Below are 24,568 nucleotides of genomic sequence, written 5' to 3'. Positions count from 1 at the left end.
CTCCTCCCGCCTCCCCCCCCACCACTCCCGCCCGCAGCTCACTCTCCACGGTGAGTTTGGCCTGCGTCTTGTCGTCGGGGGTCTCGCAGCCAAAGAAGCCACGGTCGGCAAAACCTACGTTGTGCAGAACCAGGCGGTGGCGGGCGCCCTCGGCGTGGATCTCCACGTTCTTTCCCGGCACCAGGGCCACGGCGTTCCGCGTCCACCTCAGCTCGGGCCAGGGCCGCGTCAGCTCCACCTCCAGGGTCACTGAGCTCCGCTCCTCCACCGTCTGCGGCTCCAGCTTCTTCCTGAACAGCACGGGTGCCTCTGGAGTCGCGGGAGAAGGGAGGTCATGGCGGCCCTGGCCCTCGTCCACGGGCAAGCCAAGATACGGAGGGCCTGTCCCGAGCCGGGCTCAGGCTGAGCTGCCCACCCCACCTAGGTCCCTCTCCAAGCTGGGCGCGGCCCTGGCCACACTGGGGAGCAGACCAGGTGAGGAAACAGAGAAGCTTCCCTAAGCCCTGCTCCCACCTCCAGCCCCCCTGCTCCGAACAAGACGCCAGGCCAGGGGCCTCGAACTCCCAGGCATGGCCCCCACCAGGTGCGACGTGTGAGCAAAGCCCCAGGACTCCTGCGCGGGTTAAGGAAGTGCTGGTGGGCCTCTCTGCCTCAGGCCGCCCGTGAACACCACAAAGGTGAACCTGCTGTATCACTCCTTTGCCCCAGAACCTGCCATGACTCCCACTGCCCTTCAGGGCAAGTTCTGGCTGCTGGCTTCACCCACATGGGAAGCTCATGTCACTGCCTGCACTGCTGCTAACCCCACTCTCTCCCCTGCCATCCATCAGGCTAAGCATGGACCCACCTCCTCCAGAAAGCCTTCCTGGATTGCCTCCACCTCCACCGTTCCCCACCAGGTGCACCGGCAGGGTTGCATCTTCTCTACACCCAGAGGAGGCACTCGGCCCATCCCACCTATCCGAGTCTCCTCTCTGCAGCCTGCACATCCCGTGGCCCCTGGGGTCAGCCAGACCAGCCGGACTCAGGACCTCAGTGCCAGGTGCCCATGCAGGACCAGTCCATGGGGGAGGTGCCTGTTCAAGGAGCCCTAGCCAGCCAGGCAGGTCCTGCCACCCCCTCCGCTCACCTCGGACCCTCAGGGCAGCTGAGGATGAGGCACCTTCAGCCTCCGCGGTGATCTGGCCTGCGTCCTCCAGCAGCAGGCTTGAGATGGTCAGGCTGCGGCTGGCGCCACTCTGGGATATGGCAAACTTCTCGCTGGGCTGCAGCAGCGCACCGTCCCGAAACCACACGACTGCCACGTCACTGGGGGACACCACACACTGGAAGGTGGCCTCGCGGCCCTCCTCTGCGACCACGGCGCTCAGCCCGGACGTAAACTTCGCCACTCGGGGCACTGCGGACAGGATGGCTGCTTAACAGGCAGGCGCACAGGACCAGCACAGCCCCTACGCTGCAGGAGTGTCAAAGGCCGCCTCCTCCAGGAAGCCACCCTGGATAGGGACACCCGGCCCCTCACGTACCGCTGACAGTGAGCTGTGCCCTGGTGCGGTCGTCACGGCTCTCGCACACGTACTCCCCGGCGTCCTCGGCACGCAGCCCCAACACAGTGAGCGAGCGCACGGGCCCCTCGGCCGCCATCTGGAAGCGCTTGCCCGCCCGAAGCTGCGTGCTACCGCAGCGCCACACCACCTCTGCACACGCCGGGCTCAGCTCGCAGGCCAGCGTCACCGCACCGCCCAGCTCACCAGACACGGGCTCCAGCGGCCGGCAGAACCTGGCAGCCACCTCTGTGGACAGGAAGGGGACATCAGCCAGGCTCTGCACAGACCCACCTTGGCACCTGCCCAGCTCTGGGACAGAGGGGTCTGGAGGCGTCCCCGCCCCGTGCCTGGCTCACCTTCCACCTGCACGGGAAAGTCCTGCCCCTCTGTGCCCACGCGGCAACTGTAGACTGCGCTGTCCAGCACCTGGGCGCCACGCACAGTCAGGGTGTGGCTGTTCCCGTGGCTGGCTGTCTCATGCCGCTTGCTGCGGCGAATCTCCACGCCATCCTTGAGCCAAGTCACCGCAGCCACAGAGGGTGTGGCCAGCGTGGCAGTCAGCACAATGTCTTCATGCTCCTTGACCACCAGAGGCTCCCTGCGGCCGGGTCTCTCTGAAATGAGGGGCTCCGGCTCTGGGCAGAGTTGAGTTGGCATGAGAGGGGACCCTGGTATCCCTGGACCAGCCTCCCCCCCCATCAGGGCTGCCCTAATGCCACCTGGCACTCCTGATGCCCACTGCTCTTCAAGGATGGCCCAGTGCAGTCCTGAGCACCATCAGCCACCACCCAAGATCTCAGGGGCCATGCAGTGTGGCCATCAGCTCCAGGTGAGGTGGACTAGCCATCCCAAAGCACTGACCTGCCACGTGCAGGCCGAAGGAGACCCTCTGGCCCCCAGCCTCGCAGCTGTACTCCCCGGCGTCTGCCTGGCCCGCCTGCTGCACCACCAGCCTCCGCGTGCAGCCTGCGGCCTCCATGCGCATTTTCGAGTTAGAGCTCAGCTTCTTCCCGTCCCTGTACCACGTCACCTCCGTCTGGGCCTGGGCCACTTCGCAGCTCAGCGTGGCGCTGGCCCCCGCCTCGGCCTGCACCTCCCTGCATGCCAGCTGCTCCTTGGCAAACACCGCTTTGGGCTCTGGGGATGGACACGGAAGGACACACGAGGTCAAAGATACGGCCCAGGTCAGGAAGGCCACCCTAGGGTAGCAGGGCCTGGACGAGGGAGTAGGAGGAACAGAACCTTCCTCGGGCTCTGCACTGCTGTGTGGCCAGGACAAGCCCCGCCACCCCCAGCACAAGAATCGGTTTCTCCATCCACTGTGCACTCGCCATGGGCCACCCCAGGCGGGGCAGCTGTGACAGACCCTCCGTGCACGAGCTCCTCCAGAGCGGGGACTGGGGTGCCTGCACGCTGGCTCTTCCTCAAGCTTGTGCACAGCCACTAAATCCACTTGTCCGTTTTCAACCTCACATCCCCCAAAACCACGTCTGTTTGGCTGCTGAGACTGAACACCTTTCATTCCTCCATGCCTTCTGTCCACTTTAGACCTTGATGTCTCTCAAAAGTGTTTCATAGCTTCCCCCGTGAGCCTCTGGACACCTTTTACCAGCCCGGGATCATAAACGCGATGTCTGTGAAACTCCTGTCAGTCTTTCACGTCTTCATTTTCCAACTGCTTGCTGCTCGTCTACATGTAGAAAAGTTTCTTCACACGGATCTTGGAAGGGCTGATCTTTCTCGACTCTCTAATAATTTATCCTCTGGGTAAAGCATATCTTCTGCTGATTCACCTTTTTCTTTTGTTCCCTTGTTTTTTTGCGACAGAGTCTCACTCCATCGCCAGGCGCCAGGCTGGAGTGCAGAGGTGCAATCTCGGCTCACTGCAACCTCCGCCTCCCGGGTTCAAGCAATTCTCCTGCCTCAGCTTCCTGAGTAGCTGGGATTGCAGGCGTGGGCCACCATGCCCAGCTAATTTTTATAGTTTTAGTAGAGACGGGGTTTCACCATGTTGGCCATGACGATCTCCATCTCTTGATCTCGTGATCCGCCCGCCTCGGCCACCCAAAGTGCTGGGATTGCAGGCATGGGCCACCATGCCCAGCTAATTTTTATAGTTTTAGTAGAGACGGGGTTTCACCATGTTGGCCATGACGATCTCCATCTCTTGACCTCGTGATCCGCCCGCCTCGGCCACCCAAAGTGCTGGGATTGCAGGCGTGAGCCCGATTCACCCTTCTCATGCTGCTTTCCTCCTGACTTCGCTGCCCCGTGCTGGGTGGAAGTGCCGGCTGCTGGCTTCTCATGCTGTTCCCTGGCTCAGAGGCAAAGCTTACAGAGTCACACCCTGTGTCAAATTAAGGGGAAAACACCCTTTTGTTTATACTTTGTTAAGAATTTTATGGCATGATGGATGCTAAATTTTGCCAGATACTTCTTCTGAATATATAAGATTCAATTTCATCAAAGCGGTACTTTATTCTATGTTTAAGATCATGGCATTGTTTTTTTAATTTCAATCACATATCACGGTTATCTAATGTTTTTAACATGAAATCAGCCCTCATTCCTACACTATGAATTTTATCATCATGTACAATTGTCTGCATGTATTGCTGAATTCAGTTGACTAATATTTTGTTTAAAAAATTGGCCACAATCTCCATGATTCTTTGGCCTATGATACGCAATCTTCCTGCTTTCTGGCCAGATTTTAGTTGTGGCAGTAAGCTATCTACCTGCACATAATGTGTTAGAGGATGTATCTTCCCTTTTCTGTTCTCCAGAAGAATTTCCATGAACGTGGAAGATTTCCGGCCAGCATGTTTGGAAGAATTTCTCCGCAGGACCACTTGGTTCAGGTATTGTTTGCTAGAGAAGACTTTTTGCTACCGGTTCTGGTTTTTGCTAGGTTGTGGTAACTGCAGGTAACTTCAGTAACAGTAGGTGACTGCACATAGGTTATCTGTTCCTTGACTGGTTTTGGTTTTCTAGAAATTAGATAATTTGTTAACACTTCTGAAATTGACTTGCAGTGATTTTTTTGGTATCTGCACACATCTGTAAGCCATCACAGACACAGATAACACCAACTGTTACATGGTGGCACTCAGGGCTCGGGTTGGAGTTTGAAGCTAGGCTCTCCTAACAAACACCAGGAAGGTCGTCCTCAGACTTCCGTGAGTCAGTGGAGAGGACAGACACAGGACGCATCAGGGAAACAGGATGACATGATACGGCTTCCCCAGTCAGCGGCCACCACCGTAACTTAATCCTGCCCGCGTGTGACTGCGCCAAAGCTTCTCACTCCCAGCACTTTAAATCCATCCAAATTCCAACGGGTATTTGGACACAGAACATTCTAACGGAACACAAAAAGAAAGCAAGAATGGCTTTGGGAAATGTAACTCTAATGTCCAGCGTCTCAGGCACGGGCCTGCCAATGTGCTGTGCTTCACCCGTTTACACGCTAACGCCGTGGGTCTGCGCCCCACCCGTTTACACGCTAACGCCGTGGGTCTGCGCCCCACCCGTTTACACGCTAACGCCGTGGGTCTGCGCTCCACCCGTTTACACATGTCGTTGATTTGCACGTCACTTGTTTACTCACTAACGCCATGGATCTGCACACTAACTCCGTGGCTCTGCACTTTACTCATTTACACACTAACTCTGTGGATCTGGGTTTTAGTGAAGCTCAGACCCGGCTTCTGCAACCACAGAGAAGGACAGAAGTGTGTCCCAGAACACTGAAAACTTTGGGAGCCCAATGTTCAGTGCTGATGTAATTCCAAGTAAGACTGTGTAGCTGTAATTTCCCTACACCCTGGCTCAACAAAGTCAAATCTCTCTCCACAGGGAGAGCCCACATGTGGGGCCAGATGAGGCCATGCAGGGACCACAGGAACATCCCTGAGGGAGGGACGCCTGGCCTACCTCCATCTCATGTGTTAGATAGGACCAGAGTCCCAGTCACCTTGGGACATTGGTGATTCGGAGAAGGTGCTGGGAAATGTGACCCAGCACATCCGCACAGGAACAGCACCTAACACGGACGAGGAGGGCCCTGACCCTTCCATTCACTCCCTGCCCACCCAGCAGCCCAGTTCCGCCACAGGCAGAGGGTAGGAGGCGAGAGGATGGGAGGAGGAGGGATAGTCGGCAGCTGTTCTACTGCAGTCAGAGGAGCGTCCCCAAGGCACTGACCTGCCACGTGCAGGCGGAAGGAGACCCTCTGGCCCCCGGCCTCACAGCTGTACTCCCCGGTGTCTGCCTGGCCCGCCTGCTGCACCACCAGCCTCCGCGTGCAGCCCGCAGCCTCCACGCGCACTTTCGAGTTGGAGCTCAGCTTCTTCCCGTCCTTGTACCACGTCACCTCCGTCTGGGCCTGGGCCACCTTGCAGCTCAGCGTGGCAATGGCCCCCGCCTCGGCCTGCACCTCCCTGCGTGCCGGCTGCTCCTTGGCAAACACCGCTTTGGGCTCTGGGGATGGACACGGAAGGACACATGAGGTCAAAGATACAGCCCAGGTCAGGAAGGCCACCCTAGGGTAGCAGGGCCTGGACGAGGGAGTAGGAGGAACAGAACCTTCCTCGGGCTCTACACTGCTGTGTGGCCAGGACAAGCCCTGCCACTCCCAGCACAAGAATCGGTTTCTCCATCCACTGTGCACTCGCCATGGGCCACCCCAGGCGGGGCAGCTGTGACAGACCCTCCGTGCACGAGCTCCTCCAGGGCAGGGACTGCGGTCCTGACGCCTGTACAGCTCCCCTCACGGATATGCCGGGGTCTCCCCACAGGACTGTGCAGGGCGCGTCCTTACCGCAGGGCCTCAGAGTGCTGAGGCTTCCGTTCCTGCCACTGTCAGGAGGGTCAGCATTGGCCTCTAGGGAAGGCCCGGGCTTTGTTAAGCATGGCCTGGTGACATGCAAGGTGGGGCCCTTTCCACCATTCTGACCATGACGCCAGCTCTTCTGGGGTGCTGCCCCTCAGCCCTTCTAGGGTGTCGCTCTTCAGGCTTCTGTCCCATTTTCAATATCATTCTCTGTCTTTTCCTTATTTTTAGGAACTCTTTATGTATTTTAAATGCTAGGAAATGATAATTGTGTATTTCGCAAACATGTTACCCATGTCCTTGACTTGCCTTTTCACTCTCAAATGACGACTTGACAAAATAAAGTTTTAGTTTAAATGCAGTGAAACATACCATTGTTCCACCGTGTAGTTTTAAGAAAATGTTCCTTTCCCTGGAGTTTTCAGCAATCTCTGTTATCATCTAGGGGTTTTATGGTTTTACCTGTTATGCTGTGTGGCCTCTAGCCCCCCTGGAACTCACTTTTCAGTGTGAAATAAGTTACTAATCTAAATTTTTATAAAGTTAAAAAATCAAAGAACCATTTTGGTTTTTTAGGTCATCCTTTCTCCACTGCCTATGCAGGTGTGAAGATAAAAAAACCCACAAAACAAGAACAATAAAAAGGGGGATAAAAATAAAATAAAAAACAAGAACAATAAAAACCCCACTGATTTGATTTGGGTCTGCTCCTGCGCTCACGACTCTGTCCCTTTGTTCTGACAACCGTTCCTGTGTTGTGCCTGGCGCTCTCCATCCCTGCGGCTGACTGATTCTTGATATCTGGTAGACAGATGCTCACACGGCTCTTCAGGAGCATGTTACTCTTGTTGCCCTTCAGAATCTGCTTCTCAATCTTCAGCTCCCCAAAGAAAAACACCTGCTTGGGTTTTGACTGGGCATGAACATACCTGAGCCTTCCATGGGTTTCTATCCATTTTTTTAGGTCTTGTTACCGTCTGTCAAAAAGGTTTCACAATGACCGGGCACAGTGGCTCATACCTGTAATCCCAGCAGTTTGGGAGGCTGAGGTGGGAGGATTGCTTGAGGCCAGGAGTTTGAGACCAGCCTGGGCAACATAGCAAGACCCTGTCGCTACCCAAAAAAATTCTACAGCCAGGGTTACGGGACAGTAAGATTGTCTTAATGAAAGGAAATAAATTTGTTTGGTCTCAGTCTTCTCTATGAAGCACCCATGGAGGCTCAAACACAGTAACCATTAGGAAATTCTGTAAAATAAATACACACAACACGGAGGCTGCTATGAAGGGAACTGGCCTTCAACGATGTGTGGTGTCACCTACTCTACTCACTCCTTTCCATTTCCAAATCGAGCTACAAGAAGAACACTCACACCGAAAGTCCAACTGAGGGCAAAAGGAACACATGCTTTGCCTTGGAAACAGCATTCTAAGCCCGCAGAGGCGCTGTACACGCACGTCTCCGCCAGGGCACCACTCCTTACGAGTCACACAATCACAGCAGATCAGGGATGTCGATTTTGTGACATATGGGAAAAGGGAAGTGTCTCCCTCCTCTAAAACTATGATAAACCACATTTTAGTTTCAGGAAAATTCCAACAACAATTTGGTGACTCAAAACTCCCACTATCTTGGTTATATGAAATTGAGGCAGCTCCCCCGGAGAGAGTCCTGCGCGCCATGGGGTGAGACGTGGGAGCTACCAGACATCCAGCAGCAGCACTTTCACCTCTGTGCATGACAGATGCCTGATCCACCTCAACCCCCAGCGCCAGGGGCGGTGACTCTCCTTGGACACCAAGGAAGGTCTGCACAGGTGTGACCGAGCATTACCAAGTGTGAACACGCGCCGGGTTTGCAGGAACAGTCCTGTCCCTCCCACGCACACCCCTCCCTTGGCCCAGCCTCAAGGATGGAAATGGGAGCGGGAGGATGGGAAGGCTGAAGGAACGTGCACAGAGCTCTGCTGGGGCTGCCAGCCAGAACCACCACCACCTCCGAAGGGCTCCTGAGCACCCCAAAGCACTCACCTGCCACGTGCAGGCGGAAGGAGACCCTCTGGCCCCCGGCCTCGCAGCTGTACTCCCCGGCGTCCTCCTGGCCTGCCTGCTGCACCACCAGCCTCCGCGTGCAGCCCGCGGCCTCCACGTGCACTCTCGAGCTGGCGCTCAGCTTCTTCCCGTCCTTGTACCACATCACCTCCGTCTGGGCCTGGGCCACCTCGCAGCTCAGCGTGGCAATGGCCCCCGCCTCGGCCTGCACCTCCCTGCGTGCCGGCTGCTCCTTGGCAAACACCGCCTTGGGCTCTGGGGAAGACAGGGGTGCACAGGGTGACCTCCACCATCTAGGTTAGGAAGGCAGCACTGGAAGAGAGGCAGGAGGGACGGAACCCTCCCCAGGCTCAGGCTCTGCCCTGGTGTGTGGTCAGGAGAAGCCTCACTGCCTCCCAGCACAAGGAACAGTTTCTCCATCCATTCTGCATGTGGCCATGGGTTGTCATCCCAGGTGGGGCCGCCATGACAGACCCTCCAGGGCAGGAAGTGGGGTCCTGATGCCTGCACAGCTCCTTCATGGATGTGCCGGGTCTCCCCACGGGACTATGCAGGGCGCGTCCTCACTGCAGCGCCCCAGAGTCTGAGGCTCCCACTCCTGCCACTCTCAGAAGGATCAGCACTGGCCTCTGTGGAGCCTCCTGTGGCTTCCTGTGGCCCTGCTGGGAGCACTGTCAAGCTGGTGCCTTCTGATGGTTTGGGATGGAGTCTTTGCTCTTCTGTGGTGTCGCTGTTGAAGTGTTTTGCCCAATTTTTTTTTTTTTTAGACACAGGGTCTTGCTCTGTCGCCCATGCTGGCGTGCACTGCTGTGATCACAGCCCACTGCAGCCTCAATCCTTAGGCTCAACACATCCTCCTGCTTCGGCCTCCCGAGGAGCTGGGACTACAGGCGTGCACCACCATGCCTAGCTCTTTCGTTTTTTATTTTTTAGAGGCAGGGTCTCACTATGTTGCCCAGACTAGTCTCAAATTCCAGGGCTCAAGCAATCCTCCTGCCTTGGCCTCCCAAAGCACTTGGGTTACAGGCACACGCCACCACACTCAACCCCAGTGTTCAATAGCACTGTCTTTTACATATTCAGTTTTAGGAACTTCATATAATTAAATGCTATGGATGTTACAGACACCTTCTCCATCTCCATGCCTTGCCCTTTCACTTCTGCATGAGGGTCTTCTGACGAAGTGATCAGTTTTACTTCAGGCAAATGCGTCATTCATCCTGTGTGGCTGGTGCATTCATGTCCTGCTCAGGACCTCTCCCATTACCCAGAAGTCACTGACCAATCTATATCATCTGGTAAGAGCTGTTCTACCCACACATTGAGTTGATTTCTTGCCTAGGGAGGTAGACACTCAGTATTTTCATTTTTGCAAACAATTGTCTTAGCACCGTTTGTGAAAAGGTCACCCTTCCTCTACACCTCCCCCTTGCACCAGGGTGAAAAATAAAAAAAGGGAGGAGAAATCTGGTTCCATCAAAGAGTTTTGAGCTCAGTATTCAATTATTCTGGTCTGTTCATCTCCTCCTGCCTTTGGGCCCAGGTGTCTGAATTGCCTCCGCTTTAGAGGACAGCCTCCTGTCCGGTAGAACAAAGGCCCTCACACTGCATGCTTCAAGGGTAGCCTGGCTCTGCTTGGCCTTTACTATGCACTTGTCAGTATTTGCCCACCCAGCAGAACTGCGGTTACTGGATGTACACTTCCACGTCTTCCACAGCTTTTTACCCTCTCTCAACAATGTTTAATAATTTTTCCCCACAAACCATCTAAAGACCTTTTATTAGGCTGGCAACTACAAGACTTTGGATGGTAATGGAAATCTCTGAAAACGTGATTTTCCATCTGCTTATTTCTGGTACATAGATGTAGAAGTGTTTTCTGAACATTGATTTTTTATGTGGTAACCATTCCTAAATCTCTTACTAATAATTAGGTTTCTTTGGACTTTCTAAATTAATAACCGTATCACCTGTGAGGTGCATGTTTTACTTTCCAAGTTTCACACCTTGTACTTCCTTTTTCTCCTCTCTGTACTGTACAATGTTGGAAGAAGTGGTGATGGATGGCATCCTTGCCCTGTTTCCAACCTCAAGGGTGACACTTTCAAGGTTTCACGTTTGTGTAATGTTAGCTTATTTTCTTTACAGTATCACTTGTTAAATTAAGGAAAAATGTCTTTATTTAGAGTTTGTTAAGAATTGTATGACATGAATTGATACTAAATTTTTCCAAATATTTTTTGCATAGTTATGATGTTGTATTTTATCAAATGCTTTTAGACTCCATATTGAGGTAGTCACATCTGTTTTTCTTTCAATCTGTTAATGTCATATTTTGTACTGATTTTCTAATGTTTATCATGTTAAACCAGCCTTGCATTCCTGGACTATGACTTTTATCATTGTGTGTTATCCTCTTGATAAATTGGTGGATTCAGGGTGCCAATATTTTAGTTTAAGATATGAGCCTTGATATTGATAAGAGGTTGGCCAATTTTAATTCCTCCTATTCAGCCTGTCAGAGCTTGGTATTAATGATATTTATCTACGTAAAATGAGATAGAGGACTAACGTCCTTTTTCAATACTATAGAGGAACACCTATGAACATGGAATAATTTCTTTCCAGAATATCTGGTACTGTTTAGAGCGCTGGGTAGATATTATTCTATGAGAAGATTTGTTGCATTTCTATAAAAGGTTATAGGACTGTTAAACTTATCTATTTCTACTTTTGATAAAGTTTTTTCAAAAGTTTTTGCCAAAACTTTTCAAATTTATTTGCATAAATAATAGGGCCAGGCATGGTGGCTCATGCCTGTAATCCCACCACTTTGGGAGGCTGAGGTGGGCAGATCACCTGAGGTCAGGAGTTCGATACCAGCCTCGCTAACATAATGAAACCCCATCTCTACTAAAAATGCAAAAAAAAATAGCCAGGTGTGGTGGTGTACACCTGTAGTTCCAGCTACTCAGGAGGCTGTGGCAGGAGAATTGCTCGAACCCAGGAGGCAGAGGTTGCAGTGAGCCGAGATCACACACTGCACTCCAGCCTGGATGACAGAGTGAGACTCCATTTCAAAATAACAATAATAATGACATGTTCTCATATAACAACATTTCAAGTACCTACGAGGTGGGATTTTTGACATCTACACGCCCTGCTGATGTGACAGCAGTGTCCAGTGTCAGTACCTATGAACAAGTGTGTGACTGCACTCCATCTCCAGCTGACAAAAGCAATGCAGAGCTGGTTCTCAGGCTTCTGCATCAACCAGCCATGAATTACTAGACAACAGTATGAAACACATCCTGCTTTATCTGTCAGTGGCTGCTGAATGGTAATTCATCTTTAAAATGTGTGCTGATGTAGCCTGATCTGTTTATTCCTCTTTAGTTTTAAACACACGAAATTAAACTAAGGGAAGTTCTGTCACAGAATGTACTGACACAAAAGCAAATAAAAATAACATATGCTTTCAGAAGAGAACTTCAAACCTCACAGTGGGGCACTGCAGCGCAGATCCACCCATTTCTAGCTCTGTATTTACTCTGCAGGCAGTATAATAAAGACAAGCTGGGCACAACGGCTCAGGCCTGCAATCCCAGCACTTTGGGTGGCTGAGGCGGGAGGGTCACTTGAAGCCAGAAGTTTGAGACCAGCCTGTCCAACATGGTGAAACCCCATCTCTACTGAAAATACAAAAATCAGCCAGGTGTGGTGGCAGGTGCCTGTAAACTCAGCTACTCAGGAGGCAAAGGTTTCAGCAAGCTGAGATCATGCCACTGTACTCCAGCCTGGGTGACAAACTCTGTCTCAAAAATAAAACAAAAAAACACAGGATATCGATTTTGCCACATGCAGGTGTACAGAGACATTTTATGCCCATAAGAAATTTGAGAAGAGGGTCCCTGAACACCTAAAACTTGGATAATCCAAAGTTCGATCATGAGCTAATTCCAAGAATGGCTGTGTGGCTGAAATGTGCCCTTATCCTGGTTCAGTGGAATTCAACCATCTCCATAGGGAGAGCCCTCAGGTCCAGCTGGTGAGGCAGAGTGTACGTTACTGGACGGCCTCAGGTGAGGGGTATCTGGTCTGCTTCAGCCCCCTCAGTTCCATGGAGCCAAAGGGCTGGACGCCTAGGAGCACCTGTGGGTTCTCACCGGGGGCTGGGAATTTGTAAACAGCATTATTGCCTGGAAACACAGCTCACAGTCCATCCAGCCAACCTTGGCCCAGCCATGGGTAGGAAAATGGCAGGTAGAATTATGAGAGACTTGCAGAGATGGACTCCAGTGGAAAGAGTACTGGGGTCTATCCGCAATCTCATCCTCACCTCCACACAAGGTAACTCAGTATCCCCAAACACTGACCTGCCACGTGCAGGCGGAAGGACAGCCTCTGGCCCCCAGCCTCACAGCTGTACTCCCCGGCGTCCGCCTGGTCCGCCTGCTGCACCACCAGCCTCCGCGTGCAGCCCACAGCCTCCACGCGCACTCTCGAGCTGGAGCTCAGCTTCTTCCCGTCCTTGTACCACGTCACCTCCGTCTGGGCCTGGGCCACCTCGCAGCTCAGCGTGGCGCTGGCCCCCGCCTCGGCCTGCACCTCCCTGCGTGCCGGCTGCTCCTTGGCAAACACCGCCTTGGGCTCTGGGGAAGACAGGGGTGCACAGCGTGACCTCCACCACCTAGGTCAGGAAGGCAGCACCGGGGAAAGAAGGCCTAGAAGGGGAAGTGCGAGGGACAGATGCTCTCCAGGCTCCATACCACCACTCCCAGCACAGGAAGTTTCTCCATCCATTCTGCATGGAGGATCTGTCACACCCCCAGGGCGCCCTGCAGAATGGTGGCAGGTTCCAGTGGCCCCTGCTGCATGGGAGGCTGGTCTCGAATGCCTGAACTCAAGGGATCCTTCTGCCTCAGCCTCTCAAAGTGCTGGGATTACAGGCATGAGGCACTGAGCCAGTCCTGATGCTAAATGTTGTCAAACAGCTATTCAGAATTTGTGATGTTAAATTTTATCAAACTTTTCTTCTGCATTTATTGAGATAATCTCATTGTTTTTCTCTTTCAATCTGTTAATGTCACACATGACATTTTCTGATGTTTTGAATATTGAACCAATGTTGGATTTCTAAAGTATGCCTTTTATCATAGAGCACTTTCTTCTGACATACTGGTCATACACTTTGAAAACATATTGCTCATGCCTGCAATCCCAGCACTTTGGTAGGCTGAGGTGGGCAGATCATGAGGTCAAGAGATCGAGACCATTCTGGCCAACATGGTGAAGTCTCATTTCTACTAAAAATACAAAAATTAGCTGGGTGTGGTGTGCATGCCTGTAGTCCCACCTACTCAGGAGGCTGAGGCAGGAGAATCGCTTGAACCTGGGAGGCGGAGGTTGCAGTGAGCTGAGATCGTGCCACTGCACTCCAGCCTGGCGACAGAGCAAGACTCCACCTCAAAAAGAAAATATTTTGTTGAAGCATTGGCCTGGATATCCATAAGAATTGTCCTGTAATTTCAAATCCTTATACTGTTCTTGTCACAGTTGGTATCTGTGTTATGCTATCCACATAAAACAGGTTCAAGAGTGTAGCTTCTCATTCTATTCTCTGGAAGGATCTCCAAGAACGTGAAACAATTTGCTTTGAGAATATTCGATATAATTTATCAGTAGATCCACTGGCCCTAGACCTTTTATAAAAATATTTTTTATCACTGGTTCCACTTAATTAAAAACTATAGGATTATTGAGTTGTCTGTTTCTTCTTGTGTAACTTTTTCACAGTTTTCTCTAAGAAATTGGTAATTCTCCAAAACTTAGAAAACTTATTACCTTTAAATAATTTATCCTACTCTCTTAACACAGTATTTTAGAAAGACACACAGTGGGCTTTTTAATGATTTTATACAGATAGAATGCCAAGCTGTCATGTGCTGGCACTTGGGAGCCAATGCAGTACCACAACGTTTTTCTCTCTGATATTTAGCCTGTTTTGTTTTTGTTTTTGTTTTTGTTTTTCCAGAAATAGGGTCTCACTGTTGCCCACACTGGAGTGCGGCGGTGTGATGACCATGGCTCACTGCAGCCTGGAACTCCTGGGCTCAAGGAATCCTCCTGCCTTGTCCTCCCAAAGTGCTGGGAATACAACAGGCTGAGTCCCAATGTCCGACCCAGACTCTCTTAAATGGTGTGCTGAGACAGCTTAAGCTCTTTCTTCCTTTCCACTGCTAACTTCGTAAATCAGACTCCAAAAAGGAATTCTACCCAGAAGGTTGTAACTGGAGACAAAAGGAAGCCAGATTTGCCTCAAGAAGAGCATGTGGAATCTTCCAGTTGTGCCCAGGAGCACAGTCACCAGCGATCTTGGCTGCAATTTTTTTGCACAGACACTGCAAGAAGACACTGACAGAGATTTTGCTACATATGGGTGCACAGTGAGCTTCTAAAGCTTCTAGATTCAAGAAAAAGAAGGAAAGAGGCTTCTTCGACACCAAAAACTTTGACGCCCCAAAGTTCAGCCTAGAGAGAATTCCAGCTGGGACTGCATGGCCGGAATTTCCTCTTGCATAATTCATATGAATTCAAACATCTCTCACGGGTGAGAAGCCCCATGTGGTGCTGAAGGGAGGCAGGTGGGAGCTACCAGATAGAAAGGACATCCCCACATTCCCAGGGGTGACGCCTGGTCCACCTCAGACCACAGGGCCAGGCAGCGCCAGGGGCCTGGACACCAAAGAGCATGGGGGTTTTGGGGCAGGGCTCAGTGTGGTGAGGCTGAATGGGAATGCCACTCCAGGTGCACCGCAGGCCTGGCCCTCCCCGCACCCTCCCGTCCAGCCAAGCCTGGCACAGCCATGGGCATAAAACTGGGAAGAGAGGGCATGGAGAAATGGAGAGGTGGAGTCTCATGGAAAGGGCACTGGAGAGCGTGGGATCGTCCACCAGTCTCATCACACCTCTACACAAGGTCACTCAGCGTCCCCAAGGCACTGACCTGCCACGTGCAGGCGGAAGGAGACCCTCTGGCCCCCGGCCTCACAGCTGTACTCCCCGGCGTCTGCCTGGCCCGCCTGCTGCACCACAAGCCTCCGCGTGCAGCCCGCGGCCTCTATGCGCACTTTCGAGCTGGCGCTCAGCTTCTTCCCGTCCTTGTACCACGTCACCTCCGTCTGGGCCTGGGCCACCTCGCAGCTCAGCGTAGCGCTGGCCCCCGCCTCGGCCTGCACCTCCCTGCGTGCCGGCTGCTCCTTGGCAAACACCGCCTTGGGCTCTGGGGATGGACAAGGAAGGTCACACAAGATCAAAGATATGCCCTAGGTCAAGAAGACCACCAGAGCGTAGGAGGACCTGGATGAGGAAGTAGAAACAGAACCTTCCTCAGGCTCTGCATTGCTGTGTGGCCAGGACAAGCCCTGCCACCTCCCAGCACAAGAATCAGTTTCTCCATCCACTGTGCATGGAGCCATGGGCTAGCCCAGGCGGGGCAGCTGAGACAGACCCTCTGTGCACGAGCTCCTCCAGGGCAGGGACTGCGGTCCTGATGTCTGCACAGCTCCCCTCACGGATATGCCGTAGTTCTAAAGCCAAACCAGCCTTAATTTTCCAAATTCAGGAAGAACACTTCTATAACGTTTGTTAAGAATCTTATGAAATGAGCTGATGCTGAATTTTCTCAAATGTATCTTCTAGATTTTATCAAACACTTTTATCTGCATTTATCAATTAAATCATTTTTCATTCAATCTGTGAAGCTTATTATACTGATCTAATGCTTCTAAGGACAGCCTTGCATTCTGGGACCAGGATCTTCAACAGCGTGCATTATCTTCTTGATATATTGCTGAATTCCATTTGCTAATGCTTTGTTTGTAATTGTGTTCTTGATACCTATAATGACAAACCCATACAGATTGGTCTACAATCTAATTCTTCCTACTTCCTTTGTCAGATTTTGGTAGTAATGTTACCCTACCTATATAAAATGACAGTCTGGGCATGGCGGCTCACACCTGTAATCCCAGCACTGTGGGAGGCTGAGGCAGGTGGATAGCGTGAGCCCAGAAGTTTGAGACTAGTCTAGGCAAAATGGCAAAACTCCACCTCTCCTGAAAAAAAATGCAAAAAATAGCTGGCGCATGTGCTACTTTTTGGCGGTGGTGCATGCCTGTAATCCCAGCTACTCAGGAGGTTGCGGTGGGAGAATCACTTGAACCCAGGAGGCAGTGGCAGCAGAGAGCTGAGATCATGCCACTGCAATCCAGCCTGGGCAACAGAGTGAGTGAGGACCTGTCTCAAAATATATATATATACATCCATAAAATGCCATACAGAGTCAATCTCCTTTTTCTGTTCCCTAGAACAATATCCATGAATATGGAATAACTGCTTTCCAGAATATTTGAAACAGTTTACTAGAAAATTATTGGGTTTTAAAGATTCTTTTTTAATAATGCCTCCATCTATTTAAAACTTACAGGACCTCTTATGTGAGTTTTCATGTAATCTACTAGGAATGAGCCGAATTGTCACAACTTTTTAAATTTATTACTTAAAATATTTTGTCATATTCTCCAAAAATAACTTAACAAAAATATATGGTGAGATTTCTGCTATCTACACACATCCACATAACACTGATGCTGATATAATACCAAACTTATGTGTTGGCACCCAGGTGTCACTACTTCAGCCCACCCCTATTGGGCATCAATACTCTCTAAAAAAAAAAAAAAAAAAAAAAAAACAAAAAAAAAAAAAAACAAAAAAAAAAAAAAAAAAAAAAAAAAAAAAAAAAACCAGAAAATTAATTGTATTTCTCAGGCTTCCCTATGTACCAGCCAAGGGAGCACACACATACAGTAGCAAACACACTTGACTTACTGGTAAGACATTTGCATTCAAGATGATGGGAAATAAATCTGACCACAATTCAGGGACCTGCTACCTCAGTAAAATTTCTAGGAATCCAGTGGTGTGAGGCCTGTCGAGATATTCCTTCTAAGGTAAAGGATAAGGTGCTGCATTTGGCCCCTCCTACAACCAGAAAGAGGCGTAAGGCCTATTTGGATTTTGGAGGCAACACATTCCTTGTTTGGGTGTGTTACTCTGGACCATTTATGAAATGACCCAAAAACCTGCCAGTTTTGAGTGGGGTCCAGAACAGAAGAAGGCTCTGCACCAGGTCCGGGCTCCTGTGTGAGCTGCCCTGCCACTTGGGCCCCATGACCCAGCAGATCCAATGGTGCCTGACGTGTCAGTGGCAGACAGGGATGCTGCCTGGAGCCTTTGGCAGCACCCAGAGGTGAATCCCAGCGGAGGCCTCTAGGCTTTTGGAGCAAGGCCCTGCCACCTTCTGCAGATAACTACTCTCCTTTTGAGGGACAGCTCTTGGCCTGTTACTGGGCTTTGGTGGAAACTGAACATTTGACTATGGGTCATCAAGTCACCATGTAACCTGAACTGCCTATCAGGAACTGGGTGTTTTCTGACCCGTCTACCCATAAAGTTGGGCATGCGCAGCAGCATTTCATCATCAAATGGAAGTGGCATATCTGTGATCAGGCTCAAGCAGATCCTGAAGGCACAAGTAAGTTACAGGAGGAAGTGGCTCAAATGCCCATGGTCCCCACTCCTGCCACCCTGCCTTCTCTCCCCCGGCCTGCACCAATGGCCTCATGGGGAGTTCCCTATGGTCAGTTGACAGAGGGAGAGAAGACTGAGGCCTGGTTCACAGATGGTTCTGCACGACATGCAAGCACCACCCAAAAGTGGACAGCTGCAGCACTAGAGCCTTATGAAGGGCATACATCCCTGAGGACAGCAGTGAAGGGAAAGCTTCCCAGTAGGCAAAACTTCAAGCAGCGCACCTCACTGTGCACTTTGCTTGGAAGAAGAAACGGCCAGATGCGTGATTATACACTGATTCATGGGCTGTAGCCAACGGTCTGGCTGGATGGCCAGGAACCTGGAAGAAGCATGATTGGAAAATTGGGGAAGAGGTATGTGGATGGACCTCTCCGAGTGATCTGTGCATCTCACGTGAATGCTCACCAAAGGCTGACCTCAGCAGAGGAGGATTTTAATAATCTGGTGGACAGGATGACTCGTTCTACGGACGGCACTCAGCCTCCTTCCCCAGCCACCCTGGTCACCACGCAGTGGGCCCAGGAACAAAGTGGCCATGGTGGCAGGTTTGGAGGTTACGCATGGGCCCAGCAACTCGGACTTCCCTCACCAAGGCTGCCCTAACTACAGCCACTGCTGAGTGCCCAATCTGCCAGCTGCAGAGACCAACACTGAGCCCTGGATACGCCGCCACTCCTCAGGGTGATCAGCCATCTACTTGATGACACGTTGATTATACTGGAGCTATTCCATCATAGAAAGGGCAACGGTTTGTCCTCACCAGAACAGACACTCTGGATATGGGTTTGCCTATCCTGCACACAACACTTCAGCCAAGACTACCATCCATGGACTCACAGAATGCCTTATCCACCGTCATGGTATTCCACACAGCATTGCCTCTGACCAAGGCATTCTGTGGCTAAAGAAGTGTGGCAGTGGCTGATGCTCACGGAACGCCCTGGTCTTACCATGGTCCTGTCATCCTGAGGCAGGTGGATTGACAGAACAGTGGAATGGCCTTTTGAAGTCACAACTGAACGCCAACTAGGTGACACTACTTTGCAAGGCTGGGGCAAAGTCCTCCAGAGGCTGTGTATGTGCTGAATCTGTGTCCAATATAGGATACTGTTTCTCCCACAGCCAGATTCACAAGTCTAGGAACCAAGGGGTAGAAGTGGCACCCCTCACCAACACGCCTAGTGACCCACTAGCAAAGTTTTTGCTTCCTGTTCCCATGACACTATGTTCTGCTGGCCTAGAGGTCTTAACTCCAGAGGGAGGAACACTGCAACCAGAAGAAATGACAATGATCCCATTAAACTGGAAGTCAAGATTGCCACCTGAACACTTTGGGCTCCTCCTACCCTTAGGTCAACAGGCTTGTTGGCTGGGGTGACTGTCCCGGACTATCAAGATGAAATCAGTCTACTACTCCACAATGGAGGTAAGGAGGTGTATGCAGGGAACACAGGAGATCCTTGGGGCGTCTCTTAGTATGACCATGCCCGGTGATGATGGCCAACGGGAAACTATAGCAGCCCAATCCAGGCAGGACTGCAATGGCCCAGACCCTTCAGGAATGAAGATGTGGGTCACTCCACCGGGAAAAAAGCTGTGACCTGCTGAGGTGCTTGCTGAAGGCAAAAGGAATACAGAATGGGCAGAAGAACACAGTCATCAAACCTGCTACGACCACGTGACCAGCTGCAGAACCGAGGACTGTAATTGTCGCTGAGCATTTCCTTTTATTAAAAACATGCTTGTGCGTGTATACACTTGTGCTAAAAAAAACTTCATTTTACTTCCTTTATCATATGCTGTGACATTTATTGAGTTAATATCAGCATTTAAGTGTTAACTCTATATAACAGCATTTGGGTTGGGGATTGGTGCATTTCTGCTTGTACTAAGGATAGCTGTATTATGTTAGGTGTAATTATGACCTTATGACCGTCTTTATTTGAAGAGTATGTATGATCTCAGGAGTTGTGTATGAGTTCAAGTTGACAAGGGGTGGACTTATGATAGGTAATACTGAGTGTCAACCTGATTGGATTGGAGGATGCAAAGTATTGTTCCTGGGTGTGTCTGTGAGGGTGCTGCCAAAGGAGATGAACATTTGAGTCAGTGGACTGGGAGAGGCAGACCCACCCTCAGTCTGATTGGGCACCTTCTAATCTGCTGCCAGCACAGCCAGGATAAAATCAGGCAGAGGAACGTGAAAGGACTGGACTGGCTGACTCTTCCAGCCTCCATCTTTCTCCCACGCAGGACGCTTCCAGCCTTGAACATCGGACTCCAAGTTCTTCAGCTTTTAGACTCTTGGACCTACACCCATGGTTCGCCAGGGGCTCTCAGAACTTTAGCCACACACTGAAGGCTGCACTCTCGGCTTCCCTACTTTTGAGGTTTAGGGACTCGGACTGGCTTCCTTGCTCCTCAGCTTGCAGATGGCCTATCACGGGCATCGCCCTGTGATCGTGTGAGCCAACACTCCTTGATAACCTCCCTTTCATAGTCACAGGTACCCTATCAGTCCTGCTCCTCTAGAGAAGCCTGACTAATACACACACTGACCAACAGGACAAAGCTAGGAAAGAATACTGCTTTACTGGTTAGTGGCTTGGGCTTGTTAACAAAGCCTGTTGATGTGGTAGGAGCTGCCTGCACCCTGCCATCCCTAAATTTATAAACACATCTCCAAAGGGACTCTGACAATGAGCAACAGCCAAACTGAAGAAAAGGCAAAACATTATTTGCTTTAAAACAAACTCCTAAGGAACACAGGCAAGTATCTCCCAATCCTCCGATCCCTTTTCCCTTTAAAAAGACATTACACTGAAATACGCACATATATTTGTCTACATAAAGGTAACAAAGAGCTTCTACATCTATGAAAAGGAAGGGTGTCCCAGAAACCTGAAATCAAATTATTCAAACTTCACTCTTGAGATAAATCTAAGTAGTATGATGGCGTAGCCAAAATCTCCCCTAATCCAGGTTCAATAAAATTAAAATACGTCTCGCTGACCAGAACTAGTATGTGCTGCAGGGTGAGGGCAACGGTAGCTGCCAGAACATATACTGACAAGACATTCACAGAGCCTCAGGAGAGACGCCTGGTCAACCTCAAAACCCAAGACCAGGAAGATTCAGAGTCCTAAATGCCAAGGGGCATCAAGAAGGCTCTGGGCAGGTGCTAGGAATGTGTGACTGTGCATTACCAAGGGCAAACACGCCGCCGGGTTTGCAGGAACAGCCCCGTCCCTCCCATGCACACCCCTCCCTTGGCCCAGCCTCAAGGATGGAAATGGGAGCGGGAGGATGGGAAGGCTGAAGGAACGTGCACAGAGCTCTGCTGGGGCTGCCAGCCAGAACCACCACCACCTCCGAAGGGCTCCTGAGCACCCCAAAGCACTCACCTGCCACGTGTAGGCGGAAGGAGACCCTCTGGCCCCCGGCCTCGCAGCTGTACTCCCCGGCGTCCGCCTGGCCCGCCTGCTGCACCATCAGCCTCCGCGTGCAGCCCGCGGCCTCCACGTGCACTCTCGAGCTGGCGCTCAGCTTCTTCCCGTCCTTGTACCACGTCACCTCTGTCTGGGCCTGGGCCACCTCGCAGCTCAGCGTGGCGCTGGCCCCCGCCTCGGCCTGCACCTCCCTGCGTGCCGGCTGCTCCTTGGCAAACACCGCCTTGGGCTCTAGGGAAGACAGGGGTGCACAGGGTAACGTCCACCATCTAGGTCAGGAAGGCAGCACTGGAAGGGAGGCGGGAGGGACGGAACCCTCCCCAGGCTCAGGCTCTGCCCTGGTGAATGAGACAGGAAGGAAGACCAGCAAGGTTCTAGGCAGATGATGGGAATGTATGATTGAGTATTGTTTTGTGGAAACACCACTCCAGGTACACAACAAGAGCCCGTTTCCCTCCACATACACCTTCCCATCTGGCCTCCCTTGACCACACCAGTTATGAAATAGAAATTGGGAGGATAGGAAACAACAGAGGTAAAGGCTAATGGAAAGAGCACCAGAGTCTATCAGCCGGTCTCATCGTCACCTCCACAGAAGGCAAAGTCAGTATTCCCGAGGCACTGACCTGAAACATCCAAGTAGAAGGAGACTCGCTGTCCCCCGGCCTCGCAGCTGTACTCCCCCGCATCTGCCTGGCCTGCCTGTTGTACCACCAGCTGCCGCCTGCAGCCCGTGGCCTCCACGTGCACTTTTGAGCTGGAGCTCAGCTTCTTCCCATCCTTGTACCACATCACCTCTGTCTGGGCCTGGGCCACCTCACAGCTCAGTGTGGCACTGGCCCCCGCCTCAGCCTGCACCTCGTTATGCACTGACTGCTCCATCGCAAACACTGCCTTGGGCTCTGAGGGTGGACAAGGAGAGATACATGGTCAGAGACACAAATCTGGGATCAATCCATTTCACAGGCACTGAAGCTTCAGGATTCAGTAATAACAAACAACTAATGAAAGACATAAACCCACAGACTCAAGATACTCTATGATACCAATCAGGATGATGACAAAGGAAACCTACATTCATCAAAGAAAAACTACCACAAAACAAAATCAAAAAGAAAATCTTAAAATCGATAGGATGAAAAAAGGTATATGACCCTTAAAATATCCGAAAGAAATTTAACAGTTCATATTTCAAAGAAAATATGGACACCAGGAGACAATGAAATAACTTCTTTAAAATATTAGGGAGTAGGGGAGTAGCTGCAAAACTGTAGTGTTATACTCAGATAAAACAGCTCTTAGAATCAAAGGGAGAACAAATATGTGTTCATAGGAGAAATAAAAAGTAAGAGAATCAGTACTTATGACCAGCTGACTTGCTAATATCAAGACTGAAGGCATAGTTTACAAGAAGAAAAAAGAATAGTAATCCCAGAATACTGGGTCCAAATTCTGACTGCAGTTTTCTGGCTTTGTGACCTGTGGTGAGTTACTTCCTTGTGTGTTATCTTAAAATGGAAATAATCCAAGTTCCTCCTAACAAATTGTTTTCAAGTTTAAGCAAGCAGAAAGACAAGAAGCACTTCACAAAATCTAGGCCTTTGACACAAAATTAATACCTCCTAGTTGTTATTACACGGGAAGCTTTATGAGTAAAAAAGGCCATTGGGTGGGACCTCCATATATACCCCAAGTTCCTAAAAATTATCCTAAAAGCACAAGAAAGACCTCAAGAAATTCACCTGTGACGTGCAGGTGGAAGGAGACCCTCTGTCCCCCGGCCTCACAGCTGTACTCCCCGGCGTCCGCCTGGCCCACCTGCTGCACCACCAGCCTCCGTGTGCAGCCTTTGACCTCCACGCGCACTTTCGAGCTGGAGCTCAGCTTCTTTCCATCCTTGTACCACGTCACCTCCGTCTGGGCCTGGGCCACCTCACAGCTCAGCGTGGCGTTGGCCCCCGCCTCGGCCTGCACCTCACTATGCACCAACTGCTCCTTGGCAAACACCGCCTTGGGCTCTGAGGGTGGAGAAGGAGGGATGCACAGTCAGAGACACAAATCAGGGACCAACCCACTTCACAGGCACTGAAGCTTCAGGATTCGGTAACAACAAACAATTAGTGAAAGACATAAACCCACAGACTCAAGATGTTCTACAATACCAACCAGGATGAAGACAAAAGAAATCTCACGTACGTACATCAAAGAAAACTAACACAAAGCAAAATCAAAAAGAAAATCTTAAAGGCAACACGATGAGAAAAGGTACATGACGCCTAAAATACCCACAACAAATTTCACAGTTCATATGGCAAAGAAAATATGGACACCAGAAGATAAAGGAATAACCTCTTTAAAATGTTAGGGAGTCAGGGAGTAGCTGCGAAACTGTAGTGTTATACTCAGATGAAACAGCTTTCAGAATCAAAGGGAGAACAAATATGTGGTCACAGGAGAAACAAGAAGTAAGAGAGTGCGTACTTATGACCAGCCGATCTGCTAACATCAAGATTGACGGCATAGTTTACAAGAAGAAAAAAAAATAGTAATCCCGGCATACTGGGTCTGGGTCCAAATCCTGACTGCAGTTTTCTGGCTTTGTGACCTGTAGTGAGTTACTTCCTTGTGTGTTATCTTAAAATGGAAATAATCCAAGTTCCTCCTAATTGTTTTCAAGTTTAAGCAAGCAGAAAGACAAGAAGCACTTCACAAAATCTAGGCCTTTGACACAAAATTAATACCTGCTAGTTGTTATTACAAAGAAAGCTTTATGAGAAAAAAATGGCCATTGAGTGGGACCTCCATATGTACCCCAAATGCCTAAAAATTATCCTAAATTGAAGACCTCAAAAAAAAAAGAAAGACCTCAAGAAACTCACCTGTGACGTGCAGGCGGAAGGAGACCCTCTGTCCCCCGGCCTCACAGCTGTACTCCCCAGCATCTGCTTTGCCCACCTGCTGCACCACCAGCCTCCGTGTGCAGCCTTTGACCTCCACGCGCGCTTTCGAGCTGGAGCTCAGCTTCTTTCC

General features: G+C 50.7%; 1 protein-coding gene across 43 annotated transcripts in view; it reads right to left on the bottom strand.

The window, feature by feature from the left end:
• OBSCN (obscurin, cytoskeletal calmodulin and titin-interacting RhoGEF) overlaps positions 1-24,568 on the bottom strand; it is a 174,023-nt gene that overhangs the window by 103,474 nt on the left and 45,981 nt on the right. For 26 of the 43 annotated variants that reach the window (XM_037739751.1, XM_037739776.1, XM_037739758.1 and 23 more), the window contains exons 12-24: positions 24,418-24,529; positions 23,281-23,556; positions 22,165-22,440; positions 21,494-21,769; positions 15,439-15,714; positions 12,809-13,084; positions 8,412-8,687; positions 5,754-6,029; positions 2,409-2,684; positions 1,904-2,182; positions 1,527-1,793; positions 1,130-1,399; positions 43-309 (exon numbers count right to left, since the gene is read on the bottom strand). In XM_037739751.1, coding sequence (XP_037595679.1) covers positions 43-309; positions 1,130-1,399; positions 1,527-1,793; positions 1,904-2,182; positions 2,409-2,684; positions 5,754-6,029; positions 8,412-8,687; positions 12,809-13,084; positions 15,439-15,714; positions 21,494-21,769; positions 22,165-22,440; positions 23,281-23,556; positions 24,418-24,529 — 3,403 coding nt within the window. Of the gene's footprint in view, positions 1-42; positions 310-1,129; positions 1,400-1,526; positions 1,794-1,903; positions 2,183-2,408; positions 2,685-5,753; positions 6,030-8,411; positions 8,688-12,808; positions 13,085-15,438; positions 15,715-21,493; positions 21,770-22,164; positions 22,441-23,280; positions 23,557-24,417; positions 24,566-24,568 lie in introns of those variants that run through there. The other 17 variants (XM_017531977.2, XM_017532027.2, XM_017532028.2 and 14 more) reach the window with 13 other exon arrangements.

This window comes from Cebus imitator, unplaced genomic scaffold, assembly GCF_001604975.1.
Source record: "Cebus imitator isolate Cc_AM_T3 unplaced genomic scaffold, Cebus_imitator-1.0 Scaffold75, whole genome shotgun sequence".
Classification (NCBI taxonomy): domain Eukaryota; kingdom Metazoa; phylum Chordata; class Mammalia; order Primates; family Cebidae; genus Cebus; species Cebus imitator.
This window is presented reverse-complemented; position numbering and strand designations above follow the sequence as displayed.